At 45.7% G+C, this 27,131-nt stretch overlaps 1 protein-coding gene across 2 annotated transcripts in view; it reads left to right on the forward strand.

Moving 5' to 3' along the window:
• LDAF1 (lipid droplet assembly factor 1) overlaps positions 1-27,131 on the forward strand; it is a 53,182-nt gene that overhangs the window by 20,930 nt on the left and 5,121 nt on the right. For both annotated transcript variants that reach the window (XM_083153253.1, XM_083153254.1), the window contains exon 2: positions 10,159-10,304. In XM_083153253.1, the coding sequence (XP_083009379.1) occupies positions 10,212-10,304 (93 nt within the window). In that variant the 5' untranslated portion in view covers positions 10,159-10,211. The remainder of the gene's footprint in view (positions 1-10,158; positions 10,305-27,131) is intronic.

The raw sequence follows: 27,131 nt of genomic DNA on the forward strand, positions 1-27,131 counted from the left end.
AGATATTATGAAAAGATAACCATTGAGACCAGGTTTCTTTAAACCTATCTGTTTTCTCCTCTACTCTACTCGCCAACAGCTCCATCTGGTATATATGCCATATGACTTCTTTTATAGTGTTGATAGATGGGGTGGTCTTTGTCTTCCAATTATTGGCTATTTTTATCTTTACTGCCCCCAGGACAAACCATATACATTTTTGAGCTGCATTGTCTATCCCTGGGATTTTTAGGGGGAAAATAAAGTACTCCAATACCCTCGGAATGTCTACCCCTGTTATCTGCTGGATTAATTCTCCCACTTTTTTCCAGGTCTCTTGGATTATGGGGCACTGCCAGAATATATGGCTTATTGTGCCCTGTTCCCCACACTCTCGCCAGCAACAGTCACTGGCATCTGGGTATATATGCTTCAGTTTGCTAGGGGTTAGATACCAGCGTGTGTATATCTTAAAACTGTTTTCTCTGAATCGAATCGATTGTGAGACTGAGATTAGATTTTGTTTGATGTTATTCCATGCTTCCGGGGTCAATTGTTTCCCAATTTCCTCTTCCCATGCTACCTCATGTGACAATCTGCACGGCTTTTTATAGTTTAACAAGACCTTATGTATAGTTGAAATTAAACCTCTTGATGTTGCCCTCCTTTGACAAAGAGCCTCTATTATAGATATAGTTTGTTTTTTTATAGTTTTCCTGAAATAGCTACTTATTTGCAGGTATTGATAATGAGCTTTCAGGGGTATATCATATTTGACCCTAAGGTCGTCAAAAGAGGGGAACACTCCGGAGGTCTCCAATTCATTAATAAAAAGGATTTCTGTTTTCGCCCAAGTTTTCTTATAATTTTTTTCTTTACTCACTGGAAGAAATGGGTTGTCCCACATTGGGATCAACGTCGGTGGATCGGGGGTCAGCTTATATTCCTTGTTTAGTTTGTCCCATATTGTTAGTGAAAACATAATAGTTGGAAATCTTTTGACCGCTCCTGGTCTATCTTTTTTAGACTGCCATATGAGTGTTGAGATGGAGTGCATCTGGAGCAGTTCTGACTCCAGCTGTACCCATCTCCGAGATGTCTGGTCAGAATGCCACATGATCAGCTGTGCACATTGTGCAGCATAGAAGTAGTTTTTTAGGTTTGGGACTCCCAGCCCCCCCTCTTTTGGGCCGTATTGTAGAGTTTTAAGGCGCACCCTAGCTCTTTTCCCTGACCAGAGAAAACGCGTGAATATTGCATGTAGGTTTTTGAATATCCCTGCTGGGATTCTGACGGGTAATGCCTGAAATAGATATAGCATTCTTGGCAATATATTCATTTTCAGGACATTGGCTCTACCTGTCCATGAGATAAAGAGCTTTGACCATCCGCTGATGTCATTTGTGATTTCGCTAATTAGTTTAGGGTAATTGGCATTATACAGTTGATTATAGTTTTTAGTGATATTTATTCCTAAATATTTTAGCTGGGATTTCTTCCAGGTTAATGGATGTGCGGATGTAATTCTCTTTTTCTCCTCAGGGGACAAATAGAAATCCAAAACCTCTGTTTTATCTGCATTTATTTTGAAGTTTGATATCCTACTGAAGTCTTGGATTGTCTCAAATAACCTCCTCGTAGAGACTTCCGGGTCGGATATCGTTACGAGTACATCATCGGCATATAGAGCTGTTTTATAGACCTCCTTTCCAATTCCTATCCCTCTTATTTCTTTCTCGTTTCTTATTTTGGCCGCCAGAGGCTCCACCATGAGGGCGAAAATAAGAGGCGAGAGTGGGCATCCCTGTCTGGTTCCATTATTTATCTTTATCGGAGATGATTTGCTCCCATTTACGCTTACTACTGCAGTTGGTGTTTTATATAGGGCCTGAATTCCTGTTAGAATCTGCCGCTTATTCCATATTTTGGGAGTAGCTGGTTCATATAGGGCCATGAGACCCTATCAAAGGCCTTTTCTGCATCGAGGCTCAGTAGAAGGGCCGGGGTCTCAGAATTGTGTATGGCCTGTATTGTATCAATTACTCTCCTTATATTCTCAAAGGCCTGCCTCGACGGGATAAACCCGACCTGGTCCGGGTGGACAATGGAGGATATGACCTTTGAGAGGCGATTTGCTAGTATTTTCGCAAATAGTTTGAGATCTGAGTTCAGTAATGAAATTGGCCGGTAATTACTACAGTGGGTATGGTCTCGGTTGGGCTTAGGAATCACTATTATCTCGGCTGATGTTGTGGCCTGATCCAGTGGGTGCCCCTCCAAGATGGAATTAAAAAAAAATTTTAAGTTAGGGGTTAATATTTTACAAAATTTTTTGTAATATATGGCCGAGAAGCCATCGGGGCCAGGAGCTGAGGAGTTTTTTAATGTTTTAATTGTTAGTTCTATCTCTTCTGGTGATATGGGGGCTTCTAGCGATGACATTTGGGGCTCTGAGAGCCTTGGGAGATTGCATGATTATATAAACTCTTCAATTTTACTTTTGCTTTCCTCCTCCTCCATTTCGCTTGGTAGATTGTATAACCCATTATAAAAATCTCTAAACTGCTGCGCCATAGTCCTCGGGTCGAATACTAAGTTGTTATTTGAGTCCCTTATTGAAAAAATTCGATCTCTCTGCCTTCTTTTCCTTATTCGGTGGGCCAATAAAGCATCTGCTTTATCTCCTTTCGAGTAGAATTTGTATTGGAGCCATTTCATCGTATTGGCTGCTTTTTTTGAGTATATTTGAAAGAGCTGACTTTTTAATGTGAGGAGCTTGCTATATATTGTCCGTTTGGGATTTTTTTGATGATTAAACGTCAATGTTCTAATCTGTTGTTCTAGTTCTTTTATTAGTTTTTCATCTTTTGTTTTTTGATTTTTAGTTATTTTTATTATCTGACCTCTAATTACCGCCTTGTGCGCTTCCCATATTGTCGCAGGTCTTATTTCGTCCGTATAGTTTAGTTCAAAAAATTCTATTAAGACTTTTTCTATCTCTTTCCGTTCCTTCTCATTAACCAAAATTGATGAATTTAATCTCCACCTATAACCCGCCGGGTCGACCTTATTTAATTGGAGCTTTATTATAATTATAATATTATAATTTATTATAATTGCTAGATGGTCTGACCAGACTACAGGGATTACCCATGCCTTAGTCAAATCTTTAGTTGTTTGCGAATTTATATAAAAATAGTCTAGGCGAGAGTGGAGATTATTTGAAGTTATGGTGTCATATAACCTTTTTGTTTCTTGTCTCACCATAGGGCTTGGGGGGTTTTCCGCTTCCCTGTCTAGATTAGGGTCGGCTATTGCATTGAAATCCCCCCCTATAATTATTTTGCCTTTTGATATCTTATCTAATTGTTTAATGAAATCTATATAGAATTTTTTTTGTTCTAGATTTGGAATGTATACTGAGGCTATTGTAAATATGTTATTTGCTATGGAGATGACTATTATATTAAATCGCCCACTTGGGTCTGAATATTGTTGGTTTATTTTATGGGCGAGTGAGTTATGTATTAGAATTGCCGTCCCTTTTTTTTTTTTAAGAGAGGTAGAGTAATATACGTCTGGGAATGCTCGTGAAGCGAGAGCGGGATGTTCGTTCTTAAAATGCGTCTCTTGGAGTAGCAGGATCTCTGTCTTTTGTTTTTTAAAGAACTGAAGCGCCATTGTCCTTTTGCGCGGTGAGTTAAGGCCATTGACATTCAGCGACATTATGTTTATTGACATGGAGACTGAAATTTTTTTTTTTTAAATAAGAGCAGCGTATTCCTGTATCGTTTCTGCGTCCGGCAGTGCCCTTGGGTAGGTGGGGTTAGACAAGACAGACAACATACTGGAACTAACAACATAAAACATAAGTAACAGTAACTATTTGATGTGACCGTGCACATCATTAAGACCGTTAATTTTTAATAAACGGTAATCCCAACCCTCTTTACAGAGGAGCAATTCCCTTATCTAGGGAGGTCCTCCCGGGGTGGGGGGTCTCGATGGGGGGGGGGGGGGGGGAACGTATGAGTCCGGAGGGGAAGGGGAAATAGGTCAATCAGCAAATGATTGTAAGCTACCTCTTTTTCTTTTTTCTTTTTTTTTCTTTTTTCCGCTTTTATCTTATCCTTTCCTTTTTATTCTTTCTTATATTTTGTCACCTCTAGGTGAACAATTCTCTGTTTGGGGGGGGGGATTCCATATTTTGATTTATGTATAAGTGAGAGTGGGTGAAAGGGTAGGGGGCCTTTTATATTCTCCCTGGGGCGTTCTCCCTATCCTTCTTCAATCGTCATCCTATCTTATCTAGTGTCTTGGCCTATTGGGTTTTGGTCCCTCGTCTGTCTCCTTCCTACACCACCAGTCCTAGTGTACCCCTTCTTCTTCCCTTCCTTTCTCTCTTCTCCCCTCCCTTCCCATAACCCCTTTTCAAAGAGAGAAAAAGGGAGGAAAAGAGAGAGAAGAAGAAAAAAAAAAAAACCCTGGTTTTTATTAGGGCCTATGACCCGGGAATTTTGACCCGGGTGAACCTCTTCACACTTATGTTGATCAGCAAATTACCGAATAGAAATGCTTGACATCATAATTAGTTTTTTTGTGTGAAAATAATGTCAGATTGAAACCGGCAAAACAACCCGGCACTCAAATGCTGGGAAAAAGCAGCGATTTACAGACCATACTGTTCTGAAAAGGGTATACTGTAAGTAAACACCCACTGCCTCCCTCTTCCATCCCTCATTACCCATTGACTCCCTTTCGCATTCGTGGTCAATTCACTTGTATTGTGCCTCTTCAATACTACTGTGCATTTGAAGTCTGATGACAATACATGGTAGCCATTATAGGGTCCTATAATAATTTTTGTCTGACGGGGTCTCAGAGCAAAATAGTATGAGAAAACCTGACTAGAATATTTTTCAATCAAATTTGCCAAGATATTGTTGTGAAAAATTTGTAAAATTCCAGCCCAATGCAGCATGGGCTCCACTCCCACCCCCACAGGGGCAAACGCAGGATTTTCAGAAGGGGGTTTCCGGAGATGGACACTTAGGTGACCCAGTATATGCCGGGTCAGTTAAAGTATTATAGATAGACCAAATGTATATAAATAATATATAAGGGCGGAGCCGTGGTAATCCAGGACTTGTGTGACTATAAGCAGGAGATTTCAAGACAATTGTCTGACTCAACTGTTTATAGGCCACTTGTTAAGGATCCCACTATTGAGTTCTCTATTCTCTTGAAGGATATACTCAATACTGCTGTGTCTGATGGACCCATTACTGCCGAGGTGGCCTCGGCTCTCTTGGTTACCAATCCTGTTGTTCCTCTACTTTATACGTTACCCAAGATCCACAAAGGGCTACGGGCTCCTCCAGGGAGACCGATGATAGCAGCTCGCGGTTCCTTATTTCAAAACGTATCCACATACATCGACGCGCTGCTACAACCATGTATAAGGGCATCCCCTGGACATCTCCTGGATACCACTGCATTCTTAATTTTGATCAATAACTTGGAGCGCATACCCGATGGTGCCCTGCTATGCAGCATCGATGTCACTAGCTTATATACGGTGATACCGAATGCTGCAGGCTTGGCATCTGTACGCAGGTTGCTTTCCAATAATCCTTATTATGTAGGCCCCAACATTGATTTAGTTTTAATTTTGCTTGAATTTGTGCTCACACACAATTTTTTTCTTTATGACAATGTATTCCATCTACAGCTCGTTGGTTGTGCGATGGGGAGCAATTTTGTGCCATGGTACGCCAACGCGTTTTTTCATGAGGTCCGATGTATCGCGATGTATCTTTTTCTACACGCGCTATATCGATGACCTATTCATGATTTGGACTGGGACCAAGTCTGATTTTGTCAACCTGATTGATGAACATAATGCTGCTCCTGGCCCAGTTAAACTGACATATACGGTCGACATTTTGTCGGTAAATTTTTTGGATGTTGCTTTAAATGTAGTTGACGGTAAAGTGGTGACTTCAGTATTTACGAAGCCCACTGACCGCAACACTTTCTTGCATGCTACTAGTTGCCACCCGAGGTCAAGTAAGTTCAGCTTACCCTACTCTCAGTTTCTCCGTGCCAGACGGATATGCAGCACTGACACCCTGGCAAGCCAGCAGATTGACGTTATGTTAAATAAATTTCTTGCTAGAGATTATGACATTGAGCTTCTTGAAACTGCTAAATTAAAAGCTATGTCTAAAGATCGTGAATCTCTGCTGATATATCAGTCTTAACAGGGCAAGGCCCAAAATAGGATGCCATGGGTCAACCATTATAATGTTGTAAATCCCAATATCAGCAGGGCTACCAAAAAGTTATGGCCACTTGTCCAGATGGACAGTTCCCTTCAGTTAAGTGACACAGCGATAATGCCATGTTACACTCGTGGCAGGAGTGTACGTGACATTGTCGTCAAGTTGGATGTTTCTCAACTTTGTGAATCTGGCAGTCTGCAATTCTTGGGCAAACACCCCGGGTGTTTTAGGTGCCTTAATTGCGCCACATGCAGGGCGCTGATCACGGGCACTTCCTTCTGTCATCCGCATAGTGGGATCCGGTATTACATACGGCATAGAGTTACTTGTACTACAAAGTACATAGTTTACATGATATTGTGCCCATGTTCCTTTCATTATATTGGGAAGACCGACCGGACACTAAGGGAGCGGATGGCTGGCCATCGCCATTCCATCAAACAGGCCCTGGAAAAGGGTAGTAGTGACCAGCCAGTGGCTAGACACTTCCTTGAGGCACGTCACACTATCCCCATGCTCCGTTACATGATCATTGATCATATACCTGCCTCTATACGAGGTGGGAATTGTTCTCTTGATTTATTGAAGTGTGAAGCTAGATGGATACAACGCTTAAACACTATTGCCCCTAGGGGCCTTAATGAGTTTAGGGGTTTACACTGTTTTCTTTAAAGACAGTACCCTTTATATACGTTATGTACCATCCCTTTATATTCTGAAATTTTTTTTCCTTGTATGTACTGTTCTAGGCTAAGGGGTCTCCTCATTCCCTTGTATGATTCCATGCTATAGTATTTTTCCTATACGTTCTTTGTACTGTATTACATGAGCCTTTTTCATATTATGCACTTTATATGTAAACACTGTTCTGTATAGTCCGTTGATGAATTGTTTTTAACTGTTTATTTTGATACTGTTACTTTTGTGGGGTTATCGTATGTGTTGACTCTGGTAGCCAAATGACGTCATGAGTGATGGGGGAAGTGACTGGACCCGGCGCTCGATCGCTGTGCTGTCAGATGCCGGTAATCGTGTGCTGTGTGGTTCCGGCTTCCCGGTTTCCATGACGACGCAAGCCTCCCTAAGCGTGCACCACGGTCAGGTGTTGCAGCGTGCTGACGCGCACTGTGTGCGCTGGGCGCACTGACGTCACTAGGCTGGCGGCAGCGGCGGGAGAATCCGGAGTTGTTGATTTGCTGCACAGGACTTGGGTATGTATAAATACATTTTTAGTTTTAAATGCATGTTATCTCCTGATGAAGAACGATTAAAGTTCGAAACGTAGAGTATTCCTGCTATCCTGTGTATTTATTGAAGAGTGCCGCCACCTGGACTGTGATATATATATATATATATATATATATATATATATATATATATATATATATATATATACATACATACAGGTGAAGCAACAGCAGTGTAGACCCCTGGGCATAGCAATGTGTTGGGGTCCCTACCGATCCTCCAGCGGTAAAGGTGGGGGAAGCTTTGATGTTTTGGTGGTAGGGGGTATTATATCAATCGCTCAGCATGTAGGGCCTGGATCAGTAATTTCCACTAATTACCCCTGCACAAATGGTGGGAGATAGGGTGGGAGAAGGGGGCATTGGACTGAATGAAGGGGCCCTGATACATTACTTCCAGGGTGGTAGAGGATGTTTAATATGCAGAGGAGGGCTGTATAGTGGAGTGGGCTTATTATTCATAATTTTCTGGTGGGAGGACAGCTTGCTTGACTGCAGATATCTCCAGTTCCCGGAAAAAGATTTCTTAGATGTTAATTGGAATTAAAAACTAGTTAATCCCACCTACCAAATGGTATTATGGACTAGGGGATCAGAATTCAGGAGGCAGAGCAATCCGCCAATGAGTATATAAAACTACATACCAGGTGTGTAGAGCTGGAGCAGTAACCAGCTGCTGGAAGGCTGATATCTCTGGTTTTGTGAATAGTAAAGACAAGCTACTAGTGTCCATCAAAGAGGGAAAGTCCCAGCTTTTGGAATATACCCTCAGAAAAACTCTAAGTCAGACAGAACCTGAAATATCTGACTGGGAAGAGCAATTAACAGGCTTGGATGGGGACCACTGCTTTGAAGTCAGATATCTCCGGTTCCCAAGGGCCGATTTTTTTAAATTCTTGTACCCATGGAAACAGGGGACCCTCAGCTACTGCCCCACATCGCCCATCAATGTCGACATCGCTAAATGTGTATGCACCTGCTGATTCCGGCATCACTGCTAGGTGGCATCGCCCCTGGTGTCATGCTGGGGACAGCAGTGTCTAGTGTGCCCAGCATAAGATGTTACCTTTCTATCCAACAAATTATTACATTGAGATATTTGAGTATATATCTATTTCAAATACTAGATGATGAGTGCTAGTCTTTTAGAATATTGTTTTGGATTTATCCAGAGATTCCAGATTTCTGCCAGAAATCCTAATGCGGAATATGTAACCTGAAAACAACAATGTGCATGTTTTATCATGTATATATACTGTAATCGCTTCAACTCTTTGTGCTTGTTTGTAGCAGCTGAATACAGATTTATGAATACGAGTAACTTCTTCTTGCCATGGTAGACCAATTGATGTGTATGTACAAAGGCAGATGTGAGTCATTTCTGATAGTGACCCCTTAAAATAAATAACAAAAGTTGAATTCTGCATAGATAACTTATGCAATTGGTTTCGACTTGCAGCTAAAATGCAATGTGTGCATTAAGTAATAATAATAATAATTTTATTTATGTGGCGTTTGTCTCCAGAAATATAGATGTGCTTTACAGAAATCATGAATATAATACAGAGGCGTACATTTGCAAGTGGAAATACAGAAACCAAAGAACATAATAGATGGTTACTATAGAGATTATGGATAATCAATTCTGAGGATTATTGTATTCTAATTGAAAAGGTACCAGATGAGGTAGCCATTTTAAGCTCACTGCGTTACACTGGGTAGAATCGGCAATGCCTGGTAAAAATGACTCATAATGGGGAAGATGCAAAATAGTAAAGCGAGATGCAATTTCCTTAAAAATGCATTACATCCATGCATTTACTCATCCTACCATGAGAGTACAGACCAGGTGGCCATTTTGAGAGCATAACATATGTTGCAGTGTTTCCGATAAGCAATACCTGAAGTAAGACATATGGGTAAATGTTAATGACAAGGTTAGGCCTAGCAGGGGCGCCGAAAGCTCTGTCGGGTGCCGGTAAGGAGAGGGAGCATGGCCAGTGCTGGAGGGTGTGGCCACTATCCCCTTGTGTCAAAATTGTAGAAAATATGGAGAGACTACTGACTCCCTCTGCAGCTGCCTCTCTCCCCTGTCAGCAGTACTGGGCTGGGAAAAGATCCTGCTGCATTCAGTCCTCTCGCTGATCTGAGCAGATGGACATTCGGGCGGGGTGAGGGTGCATGGGGCAGCGGACCCTGAGCCCTCTCAAAAGGCCGACCTGGGCAACAAGTACCTGTCCCACCTCTTGGCTCCACTGAGGGCTAGGGGTGACGCAGCTTGCCTATTTAGTGTAGAGTAAATGTTTTGGTCCTGTGAAAAGCTCTTGTGTGTGTAATGGAGTCTATTAAGGCTAAAGGGTTTATTTATGAAGCCTCTGGTTGTAAAACCCGACGCTATTGATTATATTTAATACGGAAATCCTTTTACTAGGAAGACACGACTATTTAATACATTGCTCTTCTAGATTTTGGCCATAAACATAACAAGAAGTGCCGGATGCTACAAATCAGCACTTCATAAATAAACCACTAAAGCTTTAGCAAAGTGGCAGTGAACAGTCTGATATCGTAGATCATTATTCATAGCATAATTATTTTTAATAACATGTATAAAAGCATTGTTTTTCTCTTCTGCCTTTCCTTTCAAGAACCTGCCACCGTAAAGGACCCTTATGTGTAGACTGGCAACAGGAATAGAACTATGGCCCACTCAGAAAGTCTGTGCAAAGAGAAAATGCAGGAATTACACAAGCAACTGAACTCTGTCATGCACACCATCAATAACAACTCCAAGGTTAGTTCAAGCTCTATAATCAGGCTGAGTATTGAGACATTGCCTGCTGATTACGATACACAAAACAATCAGAGACCATTTGAAGCCCTGGAAAAGTGAATGCAACTTCAAATGGCTGTTCTCCGGGATCTGCTGGTTCAGGCAAGCAAATAAGAAATACACGTTGGGCTCGCCCTTTAAGAGGACTTTATTGTTTTGTTTTTCCCATCAAAACAATTGTCATACATGTGTTGCTCACTGGTTTTAGTCTATTTCAGTTGTATGATGAATATTGGCGATTAACACGGTAGTATTTAGGGATATCTTATGCTACTAATATTCAGAGCATTACAGGATACTGTGATTACAGGGGATATATCCTGGCAGTCACCATCCCTCAGGTCCCAACCCCAATGGATCCCGACAGTAAGCACTAGGGAGAAGGTTAGGCTGCACAGGCAACTAATTCACATCAAGCATGCATTTCAATTGATTATCGACTGACATCGACATTGAAAAGGGATCACGGCAGAACGAACCCGACTTTAAACGCATTCGGGCCCGTTCTGCCGATAACTGCCATGGATTGTCACGATTCCGGCTGTAGATCGTCAATCCACAGCCATTTTTGTGGCAACGCCCCCTTTTCGCTGATCAGCAGGCGGGACATTGAATCCTGTCTGCTGATTTGCTGTCGAGCAAAACCCTAAACGGGCCAGGATCACGGCTGTTGGGAGGGATCAAATGTATGGCTCTTAAAGGTGGTCAGACAATCACCATCACAACTCCTGTATTAAGGGAGCAGCTGTCACAGGTGTAGGATAAATGAGCTTACCTGGGGTGCATGAGAAAGCTATGATCACGGAATGGTTAATGTGTGTGTATGCGTGTGTGTTTATATGTGTATATATAATATATACAGTGGGGCATAAAAGTTTTTTGACTGCCACCGATTGTCCAAGTTGACCCACTTAAGAAGATCAGAGAGGTCTGTAATTTCCATCATGGGTACACTTTAACTGTGAGAGACAGAATGACGCGAAAAAATACAGGAAATCACATTGTATGAATTTGAGACAATTTATATGTACCGTATATACTCGAGTATAAGTCGACCCGAATATAAGCCGAGGCACCTAATTTTACAACAAAAAAACTGGGAAAACTTATTGACTCAAGTGGGACCCTCACTCGAGTATAAATCGAGGGGGGCTTTTTCAGCATAAAAAATGTTCTGAAAAAGTAGGCTTATACTCGAGTATATATGGTATATTCTTGCGGAAAATAATTATTTGGACAATCAAAATGTTAAACTTAATACTTTGTAATATAATCTTGGTTGTCAATTACAGAGGTCAAAATTTTCTGTAGTTCTTGACCAGGTTTGCACACACTGTAGCAGGTATTTTGGCCCCACTCTTCCATGCAGATCTTCTCTAGATCTGTCATGTTTTGGAGCTGTCACCGGGCGACACGGACTTTCAAATCCCTCTACAGATTTTTGATTGGGTTGAGGTCTGGAGACTGGCTAGGCCACTCCAGGACCTTGAAATGCTTCTTACAGAGCCACTAATAGTTGCCCAGGTGGTGTGCTTGAGGTCATTGTCATGCTGGAAGACCCAGACACATTCCATCTTTAATGCTCTTACTGAGGGATGGAGACATTTTTCACCAAAATCTCATGATACATGGCCCCATTGTCAGAGGCCGCACGAGAGGAAGGGGTGCAGTGATCAGCTGCGCCAGTAGTTTCTTCAGGCAGGCAGGTTGCTCATTGGCCGGTACCTGTATTTAAACATTTCTGGCATCCGGTTCAGACGCCGGTTATAGTTCTGACCTTCCTGCGTCCAGAGTGTTCCCGGTCCCGGTCCCCGCTGGTGTTGCCTGCCTGTCTGCTCATCCAGAGGTTAACCCTGCTTCCCCGTGTACCCGCTCGGAGAGTTTACCCTGTGTACCCGTGCTGCCGTGTTTCCACCTTCCTGCAGTCACGCATCCCAGATACAGTAAGTGGGGTTTACTCTCTGACTCCATTTTGTTTTCACATTGTTATTATCATTACATCCCTGTGTAGTGTTACACTCATACCTCAGGGTATTGCTCAGGTGCCCATTGTCCCGGCATCTATCATTGTGGCAGCCTTGACTCAGGATTTGGCCACCCACGTCATTGCATCCCAAACCATGGCACCGAAGGATACTCCTCAGGATAGGTTATTTATTCCTGAGAATTTACGGGGATTGGTCCTCAGGGACTTTCACTCCAGCAGGGCTTCTGGACACCCAGGGATTACCAAGACATTGGAGCACTTGTCAAGAGCGGTATGGTGGCCTACTATGAGGCAAGGTGTCTCCCGTTTTATCTCCTCCTGTACCGTTTGTGCTCACAATAAATCGTCTAGACAGTCACCGGTGGGGCAGCTCCTTCCTTTGTCCATCCCTGACAGACCGTGGTCCCACATCTCAATGGAATTCATTGTAGAATTGCCTCAATCTGTCCATTTTACCACCATTTGGGTTACGGTGGATCGTTTTAGCAAGATGGCACACTTCATTCCCTTGCGGAAACTTCCCACTGCCCAAGGGTTGGCCCAATTATTCATTCAGCTTATTTTCAGGCTCCATGGTATTCCCATTGATATTGTCTCAGATAGAGGCTCCCAATTTGTGGCCAGATTTTGGAGGCGTTTTTGTTCGTCATTGGGAGTTCAGATCAGTCTCTCTTCGGGTTACCACCCACAGTCCAATGGTCAAACCAAGAGAGTTAATCAGATCCTGGAGCAGTATTTACGGTGCTTTGTCTCCAAATGTCAGACTAATTGGGCAGAGCTGTTACCTCTAGCAGAATTTTCCTATAATAACACATGTCATTCAGCTTCCAAGAAGTCTCCCTTTCTTTGTAATTACGGGTTTCACCCCAAGTGTAATTCTTTCGAGGTTCCCAGGGATTCTTCTTTGTCATTGCCTGTGGTGGTCTCTAGACTCAGAAGTTCTTGGATGAAAGTCCACCATGCTCTTGAACAAGCCTCGGTACGTTCGAAGATTTTCTTTGATAAGCTTAGAAGACCTTGCCACTTTAGGGTAGGCCAGAAGGTGTGGTTGTCCACTCGCCATATTAAGCTTCGCCAGAGATGTGCCAAGTTGGGACCCAGGTTTATTGGTCCATTTCTCATTGTTAAACAGATCAACCCTGTGGCGTTCAGATTACGGTTACCGAGGTCGTTAAAGATCAATAATGTCTTCCATTGTTCTTTGTTGAAACCAGTCTCAACTTTTTTCCACTCCTTACCCAACCAGACCATTAAACCAGTCATTGTTCAGGGTCATAGGGAATTTGTGGTTGAACGCATTCTTGACTCCAAGTGGGTCAGGGGTCAACTTAAGTTCTTAGTCCACTGGAAAGGCTTTGGGGATGAAGAGAGATCTTAGGTACCTGAAAGGTCTCTTCACGCTCCTAGGTTAAAAGCCTTGTTCTTTAAGCAATTCCCGGGTAAACCTGGGGCTAAGGGTTCGGTGACCTCTCCTCAAGGGGGGGGGGGGGGTGCTGTCAGAGACCGCACGAAAGGTCTCCGCCATCACTCGGCGGCCTCTGCTCAGTGCATCCCGGCGGTTGCTAAGCAACCGGGACGTCACTCCTACGTCACCCCGGCGGGCGGCGTTCACCGCCCAGCGAGCAGCACGCTGCCTCTTCCTCCTCTGCCGCAGCGGTTGCCTAGGCGATCGGGACGCCAGGCGGCCACGGAGAGGAAGGGGTGCAGTGATCAGCTGCGCCAGTAGTTTCTTCAGGCAGGCAGGTTGCTCATTGGCCGGTACCTGTATTTAAACATTTCTGGCATCCGGTTCAGACGCCGGTTATAGTTCTGACCTTCCTGCGTCCAGAGTGTTCCCGGTCCCGGTCCCCGCTGGTGTTGCCTGCCTGTCTGCTCATCCAGAGGTTAACCCTGCTTCCCCGTGTACCCGCTCGGAGAGTTTACCCTGTGTACCCGTGCTGCCGTGTTTCCACCTTCCTGCAGTCACGCATCCCAGATACAGTAAGTGGGGTTTACTCTCTGACTCCATTTTGTTTTCACATTGTTATTATCATTACATCCCTGTGTAGTGTTACACTCATACCTCAGGGTATTGCTCTGCTAGTATTGTCATTACATCCCTGTTTATTGTTACACCTGTATCTTGTTTACAGTTATTAGTGGTTACAACCTTGGGTATTGTTACCTTTGTACCGCCCCTAGGGATAGTCACCCCCTCAGGGGTCCGGGGGCTCCTTGCCTTGTGTAGGCTTTAGGTAGTTTACCCCTTGCTTTCTCCTAGCCTTGGTGGACGCGTTGTCACTCTCAAGACCAGGTGGCATTGGGGTTGGAGCTAGACTAACTGGCTCCTTCGAATGTGGCTTTTATTGGCGAAGCCTAGCTCTGCACGCGTCCGCCAACCCTAGTCAAAGGCTACAGAGTTAGGGCAGGCAAGGTTGCCCCTGGATCCTAACATTATAACCGGCCACACTACATATCCCCAGGGGTAGCTGGTTTTGGAGTATGGACGCAGCTCAACAGGCCGCGGCCCACGCACTTGCTGGGCAAATGCACACTCTCACCCAAAAGCTCCAGGAACTCACCCTTCGTGTTAGTTCACAGGTGGATCGGGTCCAAGGGGCTTTATCTAGTTTCAGAAATTCCGAGCCTAAAATGAACCTCCCGGACCGCTTTTCTGGAGACCGGTCTCAGTTTGTAAATTTCCGGGAATCCTGTAAGCTCTATTTCCGACTCCGGCCCAGCTCCTCTGGCTCGGAGTCTCAACAAGTTGGTATCATCATTTCACTTCTCCAGGGAGTCCTGGGCTTTCAGCCTCTCTGCAGGCCCTGAAGCTCTTTCTTCAGTTATTTGCCAAATTGGAAAAATGCGAATTCGAAGTCTCCCAGATTTCATTTCTTGGATATGTAATCTCTCCTCAGGGCTTCTCCGTGGATCCTTGTACAGTCCAGGCCATTCTTTCTTGGGCCCGTCCCACCAGTTTGAAAGCTGTTCAAAGATTTTTGGGATTCGCCAATTACTACCGCAAATTCATATGATCCTTCTCTGACATTGTGGTACCCATAGTTGAATTGACCAGAAAGGGGGCGGATCCGCAAGTGGTCTCCACGTGCCGTTGAGGCTTTTGATAAACTTAAAGAAGCTTTTTGATCAGCTCCCATCCTGCATCATCCTGACCCGAGTGCCTTTTTTACATGAGGTTGACGTTTCAGATGTGGGGGCTGGAGCGGTCCTGTCGCAGAAGACCGGTCTGGATCAGAAGCTCCACCCATGTGCTTATTTCTCTCGCAAGTTTTCCTCAGCAGAGAGGAATTATGATGTTGGCAACCGAGAGCTACTAGCCATAAAATGGGCCTTTGAGGAGTGGCGTCATTGGCTGGAGGGTGCCAAACACGTGGTCAAATTTATCTTATATCGAGTCCGCCAGACGCCTCAATCCTCGACAAGCCAGGTGGGCTCTGTTCGTTACTAGATTTAACTTTATCATCACCTTCAGACCAGGCCCCAAAAATACCAAGGCAGATGCTCTGTCCTGCAGTTTTTTGCCCATACAAAGCACTGGAGTTCAGGAGGTGCCCATTGTCCCGGCATCTATCATTGTGGCAGCCTTGACTCAGGATTTGGCCACCCACGTCATTGCATCCCAAACCATGGCACCGAAGGATACTCCTCAGGATAGGTTATTTATTCCTGAGAATTTACGGGGATTGGTCCTCAGGGACTTTCACTCCAGCAGGGCTTCTGGACACCCAGGGATTACCAAGACATTGGAGCACTTGTCAAGAGCGGTATGGTGGCCTACTATGAGGCAAGGTGTCTCCCGTTTTATCTCCTCCTGTACCGTTTGTGCTCACAATAAATCGTCTAGACAGTCACCGGTGGGGCAGCTCCTTCCTTTGTCCATCCCTGACAGACCGTGGTCCCACATCTCAATGGAATTCATTGTAGAATTGCCTCAATCTGTCCATTTTACCACCATTTGGGTTACGGTGGATCGTTTTAGCAAGATGGCACACTTCATTCCCTTGCGGAAACTTCCCACTGCCCAAGGGTTGGCCCAATTATTCATTCAGCTTATTTTCAGGCTCCATGGTATTCCCATTGATATTGTCTCAGATAGAGGCTCCCAATTTGTGGCCAGATTTTGGAGGCGTTTTTGTTCGTCATTGGGAGTTCAGATCAGTCTCTCTTCGGGTTACCACCCACAGTCCAATGGTCAAACCAAGAGAGTTAATCAGATCCTGGAGCAGTATTTACGGTGCTTTGTCTCCAAATGTCAGACTAATTGGGCAGAGCTGTTACCTCTAGCAGAATTTTCCTATAATAACACATGTCATTCAGCTTCCAAGAAGTCTCCCTTTCTTTGTAATTACGGGTTTCACCCCAAGTGTAATTCTTTCGAGGTTCCCAGGGATTCTTCTTTGTCATTGCCTGTGGTGGTCTCTAGACTCAGAAGTTCTTGGATGAAAGTCCACCATGCTCTTGAACAAGCCTCGGTACGTTCGAAGATTTTCTTTGATAAGCTTAGAAGACCTTGCCACTTTAGGGTAGGCCAGAAGGTGTGGTTGTCCACTCGCCATATTAAGCTTCGCCAGAGATGTGCCAAGTTGGGACCCAGGTTTATTGGTCCATTTCTCATTGTTAAACAGATCAACCCTGTGGCGTTCAGATTACGGTTACCGAGGTCGTTAAAGATCAATAATGTCTTCCATTGTTCTTTGTTGAAACCAGTCTCAACTTTTTTCCACTCCTTACCCAACCAGACCATTAAACCAGTCATTGTTCAGGGTCATAGGGAATTTGTGGTTGAACGCATTCTTGACTCCAAGTGGGTCAGGGGTCAACTTAAGTTCTTAGTCCACTGGAAAGGCTTTGGGGATGAAGAGAGATCTTAGGTACCTGAAAGGTCTCTTCACGCTCCTAGGTTAAAAGCCTTGTTCTTTAAGCAATTCCCGGGTAAACCTGGGGCTAAGGGTTCGGTGACCTCTCCTCAAGGGGGGGGGGGTGCTGTCAGAGACCGCACGAAAGGTCTCCGCCATCACTCGGCGGCCTCTGCTCAGTGCATCCCGGCGGTTGCTAAGCAACCGGGACGTCACTCCTACGTCACCCCGGCGGGCGGCGTTCACCGCCCAGCGAGCAGCACGCTGCCTCTTCCTCCTCTGCCGCAGCGGTTGCCTAGGCGATCGGGACGCCAGGCGGCCACGGAGAGGAAGGGGTGCAGTGATCAGCTGCGCCAGTAGTTTCTTCAGGCAGGCAGGTTGCTCATTGGCCAGTACCTGTATTTAAACATTTCTGGCATCGGTTATAGTTCTGACCTTCCTGCATCTAGAGAGTTCCCGGTCCCCGCTGGTGTTGCCTTGCCTGTCGGTGCTGCTCATCCAGAGGTTAACCCTGCTTCCCCGTGTACCCGCTCGGAGAGTTTACCCTGTGTACCCGTGCTGCCGTGTTTCCACCTTCCTGCAGTCACGCATCTCAGATAAGTGGGGTTTACTCTCTGACTCCATTTTAGTGTCACATTGTTATTATCATTACATCCCTGTGTATTGTTACACCCATACCTCAGGGTATTGCTCTGCTAGTATTGTCATTACATCCCTGTGTATTGTTACACCTGTACCTCAGTGTATTGCTGGTTTATCTTGATCATTACATCCCTGTGTATTGTTACACCTGTATCTTGTTTACAGTTATTAGTGGTTACAACCTTGGGTATTGTTACCTTTGTACCGCCCCTAGGGATAGTCACCCCCTCGTGGGTCCGGGGGCTCCTTGCCTTGTGTAGGCTTTAGGTAGTTTACCCCTTGCTTTCTCCTAGCCTTGGTGGACGCATTGTCACTCTCAAGACCAGGTGGCATCGGGGTTGGAGCTAGACTAACTGGCTCCTTCGAACGCGGCTATTATTGGCGAAGCCTAGCTCTGCACGCGTCCGCCAACCCTAGTCAGAGGCAACAGAGTTAGGGCAGGCAAGGTTGCCCCCGGATCCTAACACCCATTCATCCTCTCCTTTATCAGTCATCCTGTCCCCTTCATAGAAAAGCAGCCCCAAAGCAGGATGTTTCCACCCCCATGCTTCACAGTGGGTATGGTGTTTTTGGGATGTCACTCATCATTCTTCTCCCTCCAAACACGGTGAGTGGAGTTTATACCAAAAAGTAATATTTTGCTCTAATCTGACCACATGACTTTCTCCCAATCCTTCTCTGGATCATCCATATGGTCACTTGCAAACTTTAGATGGGCCTTGACATGTGCTGGCTTAAGCAGGGGGACCTTTCGGGTGCTGCAGGATTTGAATCCATGACGAAGTAGTGTTACTAATGGTAACCTTTGTGACTGTGGTTCCAGATCTCTTGAGGTCATTGACCAGGTCTCCCTTGTACTTCTGGGCTGATTCCTCACTGTTCTCAAGATCATTGATACTCCACAAGGTTAAATCTTGCATGGAGCCCCAGGTTGAGGGAGATTGTCAGTGATCTTGTATTTCTTCCATTTTTTATTATAATTGTGCCAACAGTTGATCTCCTCTCACCAAGTAGCTCATCCCAGCCTTGTGCAGCTCTACAGTTTTGTCCCTGGTGTCCTTAGACAGCTCTCTGGTCTTGGCCATGGTGGAGAGGTTGCAGTCTGACTGTTTGAGGATGTGGACAGGTGTCTTTTATACAGATAATCAGTTCAAACAGGTGCCATTATTACGAGTGGAGGATAGAACAGCTTCTTGAAAAAGAAGTAACAGGTCTGTGAGAGCCATAAAACTTGCTGGTTGGTAGGTGTCCAAATATTTATTCTGCGCAAGAATATACAAATACATTGTTTAAAAATCATACAATGGGATTTCCTGTCTATCCCCCCCCCCCACCCCCACACACACACACATTCTGTCTTTCACAGTTGAAGTGTACCTATGATGGAAATTAAAGACCTCTCTCATCTTTTTAAGTCGGTCAACTTGCCTCCCAATATGACTGCCTTGGTAACTGGCAGGTCGGACTTCCAATAGGAAGTCACTGCCAGTCACAGTGAAGCCAGTGCATTCTCACAGACTGCATCTGGCTTCACTACACTGGTGGATTTTAACTGGGGGCATAGGTAAAAAACGTCACTGTATATATGTATCTATGCTGATATATAATACAAACAAAAAATATTACTTGTTTGTCAAATGAGAAAAGTCAACAAGTGGTAATTTGCTAAACATACTTATAAACTTCTAGGTTTATAATGAATGCCTTACTTTACTTCAAGAATGATTTTGAACAAAATAATGACTTCAGTAGGTAGATGTTTTTTCTTTCACATTTAATAGTTAAAATAGAAAATAAAATAAGTTTTTCTCATCTCCTTTCAAGGCCCTGTAATAACAGTTATAATGAGAACAGCCATTAGAAAACTGCAGGCGAGGCGCTTCTTTCTCTTCTAATACATCTAGGCACTAAAGCATTTCCAGAGAACTTAGCTATCGGTATGCAGGGAATATATAACATTTAATTCAGCATTCATACACAATGGGAATGAATAAACAAATATCTAGTTACACAATTGTGTGTGTTTTTACCAACTATAATATAAAGTTGACACAATGATATGCCGTTGGTGGGTTGCCCACTGGTGGCCTACCCTCCCGAAACAGCTGGGAGGCTCCTGAAAATTGTATGGCCCTCCCTGTCCCCAGAAAAGTGGGCAAGTCTCCCTCATGCTCCCTGGGCCCTCTACATCCTTATGGTTAAAAATAAGATAAGTATGGGAGTATGGTTGCAAAGCTGAAACTTAAAGGAATTGACGGAAGGGCACCACCAGGAGTGGAGCCTGCGGCTTGATTTGACTTGGTAGATAAGTACTGGGTACTTATGAGTTATCTGGGCGCCCGATTTTTTGATTGTATGCCTTAAGTTAAGGCATACAATCAGATGCGATGCGATATCGCATCGCATCGCATGCGACGACCCGATTTTTCCATAGGAATCAATGTTAAAATTGACAGAGTCCATTTTAACATGGAATTCAATGGGAAAAAGGGGTCCTCTTCATACCCCTACTATCCAAGTGGGCATGGAGTTGGATATAAACCTGTGGCGAGCGTAGCGAGCCACCGAGCCCGAAGCGTGGCGAGCGAAGCGAGCCCCGCGAGGGGACGGTATTCTATGTCCCCTCGCGGGGCTCGCTACGCTCGCCACGCTTCGGGCTCGGTGGCTCGCTACGCTCGCCACAGGTTTATATCCAACTCCATGCCCACTTGAATAGTAGGGGTATGAAAAGGACCCCTTTTGCCCATTGAATTCCATGTTAAAATGGACTCAGTCCATTTTAACATTGATTCCTATGGAAAAATCGGGTCATCGCATCGCATCGCATCCGATGGTCGCATGCGATGCGATGCGATGTGCCCGATCCGACCCGATTTAGAAATCGGGCGCCCGGATAACTCATAAGTACCAAGTACTGTATGATATACTGTACTTGTTGTTATTTATTATAGGGAAAACCTTACTTGCTTACCTTAATTGTCTCATCTCCAGGAGGAGCAACTTTTCTGGGGGCCGGACTTGCTGTCATTAAGCCACACCCCCATTAAGCCCCCATTATGTCTCGACCCCATTCCTGTAAAGGTCGTGATTCAAGTCTCTTCAGGTGCTTAATTTTAGCCCCGTCCCCTCTCAAAAGGGCAGAAGAGGGATGGGGTGCGGGGGCTCATGCCGGGCCCTGCTAAAGTGGGAGTCTCGCCCACCCTTATGCTGTGCCGGGAGGGGGACCTGATTTTCGGGACCCTCTCGGCCATTCCGAGAGCGTAGGTAAGTATGGGATAATATTCTACAAATAAATATGTGTAAAATGTTCATAGTTCAGACCTATGTCTATAAAATAGCAATATAATTGCCCTATGTATTCTTGAGTTATTTTACTGTACTAGTTATTGCTCCGTATGGGGTAAATTTACCAAGAAGGCATTTCTATTGAAGATCAGATGTTTCCCATAGCAACCAATCAGTAACTTTGTGGAGACTGTTCTGTGGATTTTATCACTTTCTTTAATATGATAATATTTTTTTTTTACCGTTTTGTTTTCATTCATTGTACATTTTGAAACAGGATTTTTTAAATACTTTGATGAAAATTAATCTTCTATTTCTATTCTGTAATACTATAAAGCTCTTGAAGTCTCTCCTGATAAACCTTATGTATCCCATCATTGTAACAGCCCTTGATATGATTTTGTTTGATGTTTCCTACAGTATATAACCAAATGTTCACACACACACACAGGCAGAATAAATTACAAAAGGCTAACAAATAGGTCAGAACAAGATGTGAACTACAATAACCACCATGGGATCTGACCTGCTGTGATGAAATAAAATGATGAGGGTTGTGAAGGTGACCTAGACTCCTAGGTGAGAGAACTAGGGACTCATTTGCACTATGCCGTTCTTGCTTTATATTTTAGGGGCTTAGGGAATAGGGGGAGGAATGGAGAGTATGTGGGCTATGCAAACATCCACAGCTCTCAGAAAAATAGTTTAGACATTTCCAGGGATTGGGAAATTATTATATAGGTCCCAATGTAACTAGGTTTTGTGGAAGGCCCTGACCCTGCTGATGAGCATTCCTGCGATAAACTCCATTGAGCATATTCTGGAAACAGCAACATCCTTGCTTGGCTACAGTGGTTGCTTTTTCCAGTCGTCAGCAATTCGAAACTGATACAGCATCACTAATGTTGAAGAATTACTTTGTCATTTACATATGGGAATAAAGAAACTATTATAGTTTGTATATTTGGATTACTTGCTTCATTAGATCACATATAGTAACCTTTTGAGTGCCAAGTGAATTTGTCAAAATAGGTGTGAAAGTTGGCAAGCAAACCTTTTGATTCATCACAATTACCTTTTATATTTACCTTATATAGGAAATATAGGGAAAATGTAATAGGTTGAGAGATTCAGAAAGTGAGAGATTTGGTAAGAAATCTTCAGGTTTTTTAAAGCGGCAATCATTTACACTTCAAAATCAAACTGGTTTTGCAGTGTAAATGATTGCCGCTTTAAAAAAACTGGAGATTTCTTACCAAATCTCTCATCCTATTAAATTTCACCCATAATCTTTTTTTTTTTTCTTTACACAACATTTTTTATTTGAATTTGTATAACGAATGTGAGCGACGCTGGCACTTTTAGTGGAAATTTTGCACATCTCTCACAGAGATATTGGCACTCAAAGGGTTAATCAAGGTTCAGGAAACACTTAGCAGTCTCACCATATTTGGGATGCATGTAGAGGGCCCTGGTACTCCTTCACATGCCTGGCGCTGCCATTTAGCATCAGTGCCAGATAAATCTCAGGCAGCCCTCATCACAGAATACTGTGTGTTAGTGTTGGAAGTGCCAGCTCATCCTGGTCTCGGCTATGACCCTGTTCTGGTCAATAAATAGCTGGACTGCTGTGCTCTTTTATACATTTGGTATTCCTCAAAGAAGCTGAACACACTTTGATCTGTTGCAGGTTTCTTACTTTAATTAGTAATTGTCACCCAACTCTTATTTCAAAGATCAATAGGACGGTGCTTTTGTTCTTTGTACTGATACATCTTCTTATAAACTCCTTATAAACAGGGGTATATGCATACTTCCTTATAGTGTAATTAGACAACTGCAATCAAAGACACATCTATTTGATGGGATCAATCCACTTTATGGCGGACACAATTTACAGAAATGTGCTACTGCCTTATTGGGTAGCGAACAATTTGTAATGAATTCGGGTTACAACTAGCCCTCGAAGGGAGAAGAAAATGTGGGCCATTGCTGGTGTTTAAAAGCCGCTGGCATACCACATCACACTTTTTGCACGTTAGTGTTCATTCAAGCACCCTGTAACCTTCCAAAACTTGTGCAGTTCCTCTTTCCTACCTGTGGTGTCACTCTCTCCTGTGGTGTCTATATCACATTGTGGCCTGTTTCTCAATGTAGACCAAACTGTACTAGAAGCACCACAGCAGACAGCGACACCCCAGGCAGGAAAGAGGAACTGCATGGGTTTTGAAAGGCGCAGAGTGCTAGATTGAACATTACTTTTAATAGGATCGACCCCCTATGTTGTCTAAACCTTCTCTGATAAATCAAACATCAGTTTAGTGCTTTAGTTAATACCACTTGTTTAGTTTATTACTTTATGCCATACAGTGGTTTTTATGCAATTTCCTGCTACTGGGGCTTATCACACACTACAACATTTGTTCTTCAATGCAAACAGTGATGACTAGGAGCAAGCACTCTAGCCGGGAAGAGTCTCCGCTATTTATAGCTCCAAAGCTTAGAAAACTGGGACTTGCAGACATTTTATTTTCAATGAAAACATCATTATACAGCAACTAGGTGATTCATCGCGCCCTACGGGCACTCTTCACACCGGCGTAAGGGGCTACGCCCCTTAATTTGTGAACATTTGTATTGTGAGAAATATGGTTAGAATTGTATGAAAGATGCCCTGTATTGCAGCTTCTGGCAGTGGGTGAGGGTCCAGCGTGGCAGCACAGGAGTACCGGACGGTGGCCCTGAGTCAGTGTCTCCTCCTACTGGGTGGGAGTTAGGGTGCATGAGAGCAGGAGGCTGGGATATGAGGCATGATAGGGGTATGTGGGCAACACAGCGTCAGCGATTACCCAGTGGTGGAAGTTACGGTTCAGGAGAGCAGGAAGCTGGGTAGTGATAGGGGTGTGTGGGCATACGGGGGACTAAAAAGGGTGGTGGACACTGTGCAGCTTCTGCCAGTGGGTGAGGGTCCAGCGTGGCAGCACAGAAATACAGGAGTCAGTGTCTCCTCCGACTGGGTGGGAGTTAGGGTGCATGAGAGCAGGAGGCTGGGCGGTAAAGCATGATAGGGGAATGTGGGCAACACAGGGTGAGCGGGTCTCCACTGGTGGAAGTTACGGGGCAGGAGAACAGGAGGCAGGGCAGTGTCCTCCCACATTGATGGCAAAAGTCTTCAACATCGGCCATAAACCATCGATTATTTGAAAATCATTGATGGCCGATGGGCATCCCTAGAACTGGAGGAGGGTGGGGGACAGTATGCAGCTCCCGGCAGTGGGTGAGCGTCTCCTCCCACTGGGAGGGAGTGAGCGTGCATGAGAGCAGGAGGCTGTATAATAGTGGTATGTGGGCAAGACATTGATAAAAGTTGTGGCGCTGGTGCAGAGGGCAGTGGGGAAACCTGCAGTGCGGCAGCCAGGGCCGGATTTCCCACCTAGGGGCGGTACCTGCTTGTGGTGGTACAGGATCCCCCATTGTCACGGGGGTACGTGAAATGCGGGAGCGGGGGCCACGGTGGTCCGCTGGGGGGTGGAATTGCCGGAAAGGGGGTCTGGGGGGTCTGCAAATTGCGGGAGGGGGGGTGGTGTGTGGGGATCCGCGGTTAGCGGGAGGGGGGGGGTCCGCAAATCGTGGGCGGGGGCGCGGGGGGGCTTGAATCGTGGGAAGGGGGGTCCGCAAATTGCGGGAGGGGGGTTGTCGGGGTTAGTGAATTGCGGGAGGGGGGGTTGCGGAGGTCCGTGAATTGCGGGAGGGGCGCGTGGGGTGCCGTGAGTCAAGGGGGGTGGTGCGGGGGTCCGTGAATCACGGGAGGGGTCATGAATCGCAGGAGGGGGGGGTCGTGGGGGGGCTGCGAATCGCAGGAGGGGGGGTGTGGGGGGTTGCCGTGAATTGCATGAGGGGGGCGTGAATCAAGGGAGGGTGGGCGCAGGGGGGTGGTGCGGGGGTCCGTGAATCGCGGGAGGGGGCATGAATCGCGGGAGGGGGGGTCGTGGGGGGGTTCCGAATCGCAGGAAGGGGGGTATGGGGGGGTGCCGTGAATTGCGTGAGGGGGGCATGAATCGCGGGAGGGGGGGTCCCTGAATGTGTGAATTACGGGGCGGTCGCAAATCGCGAGAGGTGCCGAGGGGGCCCGCAAATCGCGGGAGGGGGGCGCTACGGGGGGTTTCGTGAATCGCGGGAGGGGGGGTCGTGGGGGGTTGCGAATCGCAGGAAGGGGGGTGTGGGGGGTGCCGTGAATTGCGTGAGGGGGGCATGAATCGCGGGAGGTGGGGTCCCCGAATGTGTGAATTAGGGGGCGGTCGCAAATCGCGAGAAGTGCCGAGGGGGCCCGCAAATCGCGGGAGGGGGGCGCTACGGGGGGTTCCGTGAATCGCGGGAGGGGGCAGCGCGAATTGCGGGAGGGGGGTCGCAAATCACAGTAGGGGGGGCGGTGCCGTGAATCGCGGGAGGGGGGGTCGTGGGGGGCCCTTTTAATGCCGGGAGGGGGGGTCGCAGGGGTCCCGCGAATCGCGGGAGGGGAGGATGCAGGGGTCCTGCGAATCGCGGGAGGGGGCTCGCGGGAAGGAGGGGTCGCTGGGGTCCCGCGATTTTCGGGAGGGTCGCGGGGGTCCCGCGTTTCGCGGGAGGGGGTGGTCGCGGAGGTCCAGCGAATCGCGGGAGGGGGTGGTCGGGTCTGGGACGGATATTAGACAGCACTTACATCGACAGCCATTACATCTACACCATTAGTTCGACAGCTCAATAGGTCGACATGGTTTTAGGTCGACATACCATTAGGTCGACATGTCATTATGTCGACAGCTCATTAGGTCGACAGCTCATTAGGTCGACAGCTCATTAGGTCGACATGTTTTTAGGTCGACACTGCCATTAGGTCGACAGAGTCTATGTCGACAGTCAAAACGTCGACATGGGTTTTTTCACGGTTTTTTGGCCGAAATGTCGACACAGTCGACATGGACACAGTTTGAAGTGTACCGCAGCCGCTCGCTATGCTTCGGGCACGGTGCCTCGCTGCGCTCGGCACACTATTTTATTCTCCCACCACGCCCTAGTGGATAGTAGGGCATGAAATACCGCCTGTCGGCACATGTCGGCTCAATAAACAGTGAAAAAACCCATGTCGCGGGGGTCCTGGCAGAGGGTAGGGATGTGCAGGAGTAATGGTGGATGGTGGCTGTGGAGTAATGGTGGATGGTGGGCGTGTACTGTAGCCCTGGCTGGGCGGGGGGAGGTGATGTCAAGGGGGTGGAACGTCAGACACATGAAAGTGAAACTGTTCTACACAGGAACGTTCTCCACAGGGGTTGAGTGACAGATCTGGCTAAATATATAAGAGATGGTTTCGGAATGCTGATTTTACAGACTGAAAATTGGCTGACTGCAGATTCTCAGGTCTGATTTAGATGCGGAATAGGTCATCTCAACGTCTTGTGTTTTATGCACTAGCACAGATGTGTGCAGTACAGTCTCCTGTGTTTTATTCACTAGCACAGATGTGTGCAGTACTGTATATTTGAACTGGTTATGCTTATGCATAATAGGAGTGATTTATAAAGAACAGTGCTACATTACATGAACAGCTGCTACACATGTTTTTACATACATAGGCAATAGCATGTAATCTGTCTGCTGTCGACTGAAATCCTTGTGTTTAATATAAGTGGATACACTGAGCAGAAACCACTTTATACCAATACTGTATCAGTGGCCTTACATAAAATCTTGGGGCTCCACCACCTGAAAAATTCTGGGGTCAAGGATCCCCTCCCCCTTCTGGCCACCGCTGTGTCTGTAGCTCTGTAAGGACCTGCAAATCTACTTGTCTGCAGTCCCATCGCGCCTGCTCTCATTAAAAATGTCCCGGCCAAAATGGCTACCATCTTCTCTAGCATCCCTGTGATGCGTTGGCCATTTTGGAAGGGACATTTTCAATGGGTGCAGGCTAGACAGGACCTTCAGGCAAGTAGATCTGCAGGTCCTGGCAGCGGTTCAGCAACTCCAAGCCACCACTGGTTC

This window comes from Crinia signifera, chromosome 7 (assembly GCF_055691185.1).
Source record: "Crinia signifera chromosome 7, ASM5569118v1, whole genome shotgun sequence".
Taxonomy (NCBI): domain Eukaryota; kingdom Metazoa; phylum Chordata; class Amphibia; order Anura; family Myobatrachidae; genus Crinia; species Crinia signifera.